Source organism: Phoxinus phoxinus (genome assembly GCF_949152265.1).
Source record: "Phoxinus phoxinus genome assembly, chromosome: 21".
Lineage (NCBI taxonomy): Eukaryota > Metazoa > Chordata > Actinopteri > Cypriniformes > Leuciscidae > Phoxinus > Phoxinus phoxinus.
In genome coordinates, this window is record NC_136896.1 from 27795137 (window position 1) to 27803742 (window position 8606).

Genomic DNA, 8606 nt, shown 5'->3' on the forward strand with positions numbered 1-8606 from the left:
GATAGTAAGAATCAACCTTCTCTTTAGAAAAAAATTAAATTCTTACCATCTGGAGATATCCCGGAACAAGCCCCCAAGTTGTTAGAAATGAATTGACTCCAACAAAAGTGTCCCCCCAGTCTCTGTCTTTATTCAGGCAAATGAATAAACAATTCGTCCAGCGCTGGCGGAGAGAAGATTCTCTAAACTCAGACAATGGCTTAGCACAATATATAGAAGGAGTATAAGGGGAGTATTACCCCTTCAACCAATAAAACCATACATTACATCATATAGCATAGTTATATAACACATCCTAAATATGGTCAGTTTCCTGTCAAAACTCCGCACATGCATGTATACCCGAACGGGACCCTCCAATGCAAAAGAGTGGAGACCCTCAAACCAGCTTCTCCACTTGAACAGAGGGGGCCGGCTTAAATGCATAACAGATGTGACCATTACATTAACATAAAGGAATGCTGCTGCATATGCAGGTCTGAGAGCATGCAGGAATATAGGAATATAGAACAAATATTTCTAACAGTAGTAAAATGCGATAGGGGGATCCAGTCACGCGGGCGGGCCCCTGATTGGTCCGGGCCCGTAAGCAACCGCTTACCCTGCTTACCGATAGTTACGCCCCTGCATTCACCTCATTTTCAGATGTCTAATTTTATAACTGTCGTCTCAAAACAATGCATTTGTTTGTTTCTTTAAATAGTGTGTGTAACAGAGTTGTAAGTCGTATAGGTAGATATATGAATGTAACATCTGCCTCTGTTCTGTTTTGCAGGGTTTTGTGACAGAACTAGTCCTCAAGGTACATTCAACAATACATCAACAATTTAGTTTCTAGTTAAATATAGTAAAATAATTGAAACCACTGTTTTTGGTGAAAAAAAACATTCTGCTGTAATCTACATTCAACCTGTCCCCTCCAATGTTTGAGGCAGCTGAATTTTGATTGCAACTTCCAAAACAACAAATAATATTTTTACTTTAGTAAAAAGTTAAATATATTAGTGTTGACAACTCGTCACCTTTTGATGAGATTCGCTGTTTTGAATCTTTTGAATTTACATGATTCTTACTAAAGTTTTTATTGGTCTTTATTTCAAAAGATGAACTTATCAATCACTTAATATACTTATAAATAACTTATCAAGTTTTATAATTTAGTTGAGTTTTATTATTTATTTTAACATTTTATTATACATACATTTAAATCTCAGACTTGTGAAAGTGTCTCTTGCTTGGCTGCTTGAATACAGCAGAACGAGCTTGGGAATTAATAATATTTATCAGAATGTTGTGTTTGGAAGGATAACTTTTTTTGTTTTGATAATTTATTTATGTTTTTCATGGTCAAGTTGCATGACGCTGTCTGCAGCAGTGCTGCTTGAGAAGTTTGTGAAACTGTTTTTTTTTGTGTGTGTGTGTTCGCAGCCTCAGATGTTTCTCCCAGTGCTCAGGTGTGTGGGAGAACCACATTTACCAGCAGCAACAGCAGGATAGTGGGAGGTCAGAACGCTTCAGCTGGACGCTGGCCGTGGCAGGCTAGCATTCTTCGGTATGGCAGACTCTTCTGTGGAGGTTCTCTCATCAACAAAGAGTGGGTGCTGACCGCTGCACACTGTGCTGATAGGTAAACTCATTCAACTAAATACTTCAGCTTTCATATATGCTTTGAGTAGATTTTAATTGATTTAACCCTATAAAGCCTACAGTATAATCATGTGATGTGCAAATTTCTAAGGCTTCTAAATTATCAACATGATTAAAACTTTGCTGAAAAAATATGTTGTATGTACACAATCTACTACATGCCTTCTGTCATCTGGTTTACCTTTTTTAGTTTTTGCTGGTAAAAGGCCTTTTAGTATAATTGTAAAAATGTCCACTTCAAGTCATGGTTTACGTGTATTTTTACTGAAATCTTTTTTTGAAAATGATCTTTATAAAGTAAAAATCTAAATAACTTTTACAACTTTACATCAATAATCAATAACTGCACCAAACTGCATATTTCTTCTCAGTTTTGGGCCTCTGATTAAAATGTTTTTCCTCAGAGTTTGAGCTCCATATTTTCACTATATCAGAATGAGACATAAAAGCCTGATGTATCAAATTATGCTCAACAAAAAAACACATATGCAATTTTTTTTCTTTAGATTAAAAAAAATATATATTTTGTTTAAAGGTTCAATAAACTGTTCCATTTAAATATATATATATATATATATATATATATATATATATATATATATATATATATATATATATATATATATATATATACATTTTTTTTTTTTTTTTTTTTTTTTTTTTTTTCTTACTATTATTTAATTTGTCAGGCTTTACAAGGTCAAAACTCTTATTGACTAATCTTTTCTGTCTATTTCTTTAACTTCCACAGTTATTCCATCTTTTCTTTAAATGTGGTTTTGGGGCGTCAGACCCAGAGAGGATTCAACCCCAATGAAGTGTTTAGAAATGTGAGGACAATCATCAAACATCCCCGTTACAACTATCTTACGAATGACAATGATATCGCTCTGCTCAAACTGAGCTCTCCCGTCAACTTCACTGACTACATCAGACCCGTGTGTCTAGCAGCCGATCACAGTGTGTTTAACAACGGCACACACAGCTGGATCACTGGATGGGGAGACATTAGTGAAGGAGGTGATAAATCATTCCTGTTTCACTTCTTATGCTGGTAGCCTACACCAAAAGATTTTTTACATCTTATAAGATTTTCAAAATGTGATGATAGACTTCAAACATGAGGACAAAAAATCCTAGATTTAACCGTTTTGCTCCTATAGTGTGTGGTGTGCCATGATGTGACAAAGATAGCACACCACACACAAACAGATTGTCAAACAGAGTCTCGACTGTGAACACAGGAAATCTCGCGAGACTTCAGAATAAGCATGGCAGACGATATGCAGGGAAGAAATTGCGATGATAGTGTTATTAAATCATAAAATTAACGCACAAAAAAAAACATTGTACCCAGCATTATATAGAACCTTTTATACAGAAAGGTGTGTGTGTTAATGTAATGTAATGTTAATGTAAGCTATGATTAGCGATGCTAGCCCTGGCACAAGTCACGCACCGCGCAGACACGGTAAACATCTCAATTTGTCTAAAAGGTATCACACTGAAATTTTATAAAACCTTGTGTGTAGGCAAGTAGGCTTGTATGAGCCATGGCGACAGCAACTTGTAAACAGAGCGTGCACGAGGAGAACTAGGCTCGTGACAGCTCTCTCGTGCACACGTTTATTAGGCGTTCCCTCTTGGGAGCAGGTAGAGTGTTGCGCATGTGCATTTTTTCAAAAAGTGGAGAGGGCGGTTCTTTTTTAAAATTCGGGAAAATCTTCCACTATACCTTTAACATGAAACACCTTTCACAATCCTATTCAAAACAGGATAGAGTAACAGGATTCTCATGTCTTTCCTACAGTGTCCCTCCCGTCCCCTGATGTTCTTCAGGAAGTGGAGGTTCCAGTAATTGGTAATAGACAGTGCAACTGTCTCTATGGAGTTGGAAACATAACAGAAAACATGATCTGTGCTGGTCTACTGGAGGGAGGCAAGGACTCATGTCAGGTACACAAACCCTGTTCAGCTCACTTAGTCTCTCAAAACGTCTGGGTTACTATTGTAACCTCCGATCCCTGATTAAGGGAACATGACATTGTGTTGACGTAGTGACACTGTGACTGGGGGCCGCACTTGCTCCCTAAAGGAAATTCGCGGCTAAATTATTAAAGTATGCTTTGAAACCTTGCAAAATTCATGTTCATAATATATAGGCCTATTTTGGTTTGGCTGTGTTGCTGCGGCAGGCTGCTGCATGCCTAATAGCAAGTGCACTCAGGCCACGTCATAACCTTCCCAATGCCCAGTAAGTAAGTTTCCATATTACCTCTTGCCATAAGGTTGTGGTAAAGACCGTACTTACAACGGGAATAGGTTGCTTCAGCCGTATCTAAACATTTTCCGTTTTTCGCGTCCGTAGCAAGTATTTTGAGTGGTGTTTTTACAAGTCACAGCAACCGAATTAATGACCAATACTAAAAAACAGATAGATACAGTCGGCATCTCGTCATAGTTGGGGGCGTGGTCTGGCGTGGCACGGGGGGGGGGGGGGGGGGGGCACAGCGATCATTGTGTGTATTTGAATGAATCGTATTGCGAGTCATTGATGCCTGCCGAACGGCAACGGTACATTGCAAAATTAATTGGTTATGATTTCCCCTTATTTAATTAAAAACTGGGTCAATCACCCAACCAAATGGCCAGAGGTCTCGTTTCCAGACATATTTTGTTATCTGGTTGAATCTCCAGGTATGACATGTACAGGTAGCTGTAGCAGTAACATTAGCCTATAACTCAATCAACTTTCGTATATGTTGCATACTATAATGCCATAAAACCTTGTCACATGTACGTATGCTTCACTCCAAACTATTCATAATTTTGTAAAACGGTGATCAGTAGTACGAAGTTGCCGAGGGACTGTGCTGACAGTTATCTCTAACTCACAGACTGCAGTCTGTATTGAGTGTAGACCTCGAACTACTCCATAGGTTCACGATTTGCGTCATTACGTAGCGATTGGCCTCCTTTCCGGTTCTGTGTGTTTATTAGGAAGGATGTAGAACTTCAATTCATAATTTGTTTGTTTATTGGCGGCATAGAAAACGACACAGCAACTCTTCGGCATGATTGTCCCGTGTATTTCAATTAGCGCCAAGGCAATGTTTTCCCCCATGGGCTAAATTCCCATCACGTGAGGGGGCGTTCCCGGGGTGTTCCCAGACCAACCGTCTGTATGTATAAGAAAGTTTCGAAATCAGTGTGCAGGGACCTTACAAATGCACTTGCATGTTGACGCTCGCGCAGCCTCTCGAAGATAAATCTAAATAAATGAGCACAGCTGCAGCTCACAAAGAAGAAACTCAGTTAACATACTGCCGTAAATTTTAAAAATGTGGAGTTTTTATATTTATAATACGATACAGTTAAGCAACATCACACGACCAAGAGTGCTGAATAACATCACGATTGAACATGTGACACTGATTTCATAATATGACAGTTCAATGCAGATAATTAAAATTCACTTACATTTTAGACAAAATATTTACTGTTTTTGTTCTATTTTAGCAGTGAAAATAGTTTCAATCCAAACAAAGATCACAGCAGAACCATATCGATATCATAACCCTAAAAAGCATAGTTGTTTTCGGTCGAAGTCCAAAGTAGTCGATTGTCTAGTTCACGCGCGTGATCATTGGTAACTAAACCTATGCGCGTGAACTCGACAATCGACTACTTTGGACTTCGACCGAAAACAGGATGTAAATACAGGTATGTGCGCTGGCTGATATAACATCATTTTTATTCATATCTTTCACATCTACTGCAGTCAGATTCACCGTGTTCACTCTGAAGGAATCACTCACATGGCTGGGCACTTGTAATGACACATCAAAGATGTTAAGAGGATAAAAGCAGGTTTAAAACTTGCCCCATTCAAGTCAATAGGGTGCAAATTTTAAAAAGAGGATAACACGGTGTAGGCAACACCGATTTTTGTCGTTGTTCTCTGTATTGACAGCACTCCAAATTTACAAAAAAATGAGCTCAATGTTAAAATTGACCGGAGTTCTCCTTTAACAATGCAGTAGAAGTGCAGTTTATTAATAGTAAATGTTAACTAATGTAGTTAACTAGAGTTTAATATATCGAACAGTATTGTAAAGTGTTACCGATTTGTTATACACGATTCAGACGTCTCTTGAGTTCAGTATTGGACAGATTTTTTCCACAATTCACACCCCATGGTATAATTCAGGAGAAAAAAATCTCCTAATGCTCCACGTAAAACTTCGGTTTTCCGATCTTTTACCATCGTGTCAATTGATTTCGATTCACCTTTGGCTAAGCCCCGCCCCCCTTAGTTACTGTTGCTACCTCCGACAACTTCATCTGGGCTCTGGTTTGGTATCAACATGGCTTATGCTGTGACGGCTCTTCCTGCTGAAATTTTATCAAACTTTTATAAAGCAGCAAATAAAGTGTCCGATAGAAGTAGGCAAAAGTGTCTGCAGTGTGCGTTTGAAGGCTTTATTCAAGACATACGGTGAAACGCGAGCAACAAAATACAGGCAAAAGCATAACGGTCACAGTCAAAAAATGAACACAGCATATCCTAATCGAGACGGAGGCTGTGACTAACAATATCACGAGAAACACTGTTCATGCAAAGCTGGGTAGGTCTCTATTCACTTCTATAATCGTTATTATTTACAAAGCAAACGGACTACGCGAGTATAAAGCTGTATTTATTAGCAGCGTGTGCTAGCGTATCAACAATTAGGGCAGAGAACCGAAATCATACATCTAAACCAGCATAAAACTGTCTAACTATAACTTCACAGTAAGGTTAAAAGCTAAATGTATCTTAGAGCACAAAAGTGAGCTTGTTGATCCTTGAGGGGTTTCGCTGACTGTGAGGACGTCCACACAGTTTAATCCAAAGACGACACTTGTCAGTATTTAACTTCGGTTTTGGGAAGGGGAAAAAACGGACACCCCCCTCCAACCTCTCTGGGAAACACGTATCTGTGTTACAAATGCCCCCGGCACAACGTTTAACCATATTTTTAATAAAACGACGACGTAATAGCCTGCCGAGACCAAAAATATGAGCCGCCTGCGTTAAAGTCAATGGAGCGCCGTGAAAAAGTGTCGGACCCTCTGTGGGAGCTTGTTCTTGGCTGCGCTGTGATTGGTCAATATACATTCTAGGGCGTGGCTTAGCCAAAGGCGAATTAAGCGCGAGGCAGAGAGCAAGACAACGCTCATGTTGTTTGAAGACGGTGAGAGTGAACAAATGAGAGAGCATGACACATTTTTTTAAAGATTCTTTGATGAATTTAAAGTTCAAAAGAACAAATTTATTTGTAATAGAAATAATTTCTTTAAATATATCACTTACTGACCCCAAACTCTTGACCAGTGAATGTCTCTTTCTACAATGATTGCATTGATTTGTATTTTCAGGGGGATTCAGGAGGTCCGATGGTGAGCAGGAATAGCTCTGTATGGGTCCAGTCCGGTATCGTTAGCTTTGGGATTGGCTGTGCTCGACCTGAATATCCCGGTGTTTACACCAGAGTATCCCGATATCAGGAATGGATCACATCCTTCATGTGCAGCGATCCTCCAGGTTTTGTGCAGTTCACCTCTGCTGGACCAGATTCTGACAACAGACACACCTGTCCTGGTCTTCCTCCTCTTCCCTCATCAATAGACACTGAATCTAAAATTATATCTTCTGCAACATCTCTTTCAAAAAATTATTTGCTAACATTTTTTTTGTTTCTTATAGCAATACCCTTCTTGTTTTATATGTAAACTACAATTCAAAAAAATTTTTTAATGAGAACTTACCTTTTATTAAGCAAGAATGCATCAAAAGTAATAGTAAAGACATTTATATTGTTGTAAATCTAGTTCAAATAAATGCTGTTCATTTAATCTCTTCAGCTGAAAATCAGCATATTAGAATGTTTTATGAACGATAATATGACACTGAACACTGGAGTAATAACGCAGAAAATTCAGCTCTGCATCACAGGAATAAATTACATTTTAAAAGACATAAAAATAGAAAGCAGTTCTTTTAAATTGTAATAATGTTTCTCAATATTACTGTATCATATCAACCCCCCAATTACCAATAAACCATTACCAAAACCATATCAATAAACGGTAGTGTATGTACAAAAATAGACAACAAAGTGATGATAATGGTAATGCGGTTTGTGCTCATTGACAGTCAATTACACTGATGTAAAGATCTTACAATATTTTGTTGTTTTCTTGATCATTCTTACACAATTTTAATTATTCCTCAACTTAAATAGTTCTAAATAATAATAATTAAATTGGAAATGGATGTATGTTGTTTCACAAATCACAAAAATATATGTTTTACTGGATATTGATGTGGCAAATCAATAATTTGTCCCTTTTCTCAATCAATTTTCCTAGTCTATTTATGTTTATTATATATTTACACCCTGTAAATCTTTTTCTTTTTTTCCAAAGGAAATAGTCAACTTTCCATGTGGACGGTACGATTAATGTGATTAAGAGTGTTTTTGTCTATTTTTAAGAAAGTGCTGTAATCAAAGATGTAGTCAAACTGACTTCTGTCTGAATCCTGTCATTGGGTAAATAAATAAAGGGTATGTACATGTACAATAAACATTTGTAATATATTTTAGAAATAATAACTTCATTGTGGATTTCTGTACTGTGAGATAACCATTAATTCAACAAGTTCAATGAGGTCCAATGAGATTGATCTGTTCAACACAACGCATGTCGTCTGGTTTTGAGTGAAGTTGCTGACTTTCTCTAATTTCACTTCTCATTTCAAATAGTTCCCCTCACACTTCCTGGGATGTTGATGTTCCAGTAATAGTTAAAAGACTACTGAAAAGTGGAGCCCATATATGTGATTTTTCTCCAAACCAGTAAAGCAAAAACCCACCCGCAGCCGACTCTAAAGACACAGAGTTTGTTTACAGAAA

General features: G+C 37.7%; 1 protein-coding gene across 1 annotated transcript in view; it reads left to right on the top strand.

The window, feature by feature from the left end:
- Positions 1-8297, top strand: part of LOC306989189 (uncharacterized protein) — a 31090-nt gene extending 22793 nt beyond the window's left edge. The window contains exons 23-27 of the mRNA XM_079594626.1: positions 776-802; positions 1429-1627; positions 2399-2667; positions 3458-3603; positions 7069-8297. Of these exons, the coding sequence (XP_079450752.1) occupies positions 776-802; positions 1429-1627; positions 2399-2667; positions 3458-3603; positions 7069-7422 (995 nt within the window). The 3' untranslated portion in view covers positions 7423-8297. The remainder of the gene's footprint in view (positions 1-775; positions 803-1428; positions 1628-2398; positions 2668-3457; positions 3604-7068) is intronic.
- Positions 8298-8606: the final 309 nt, after the last annotated feature.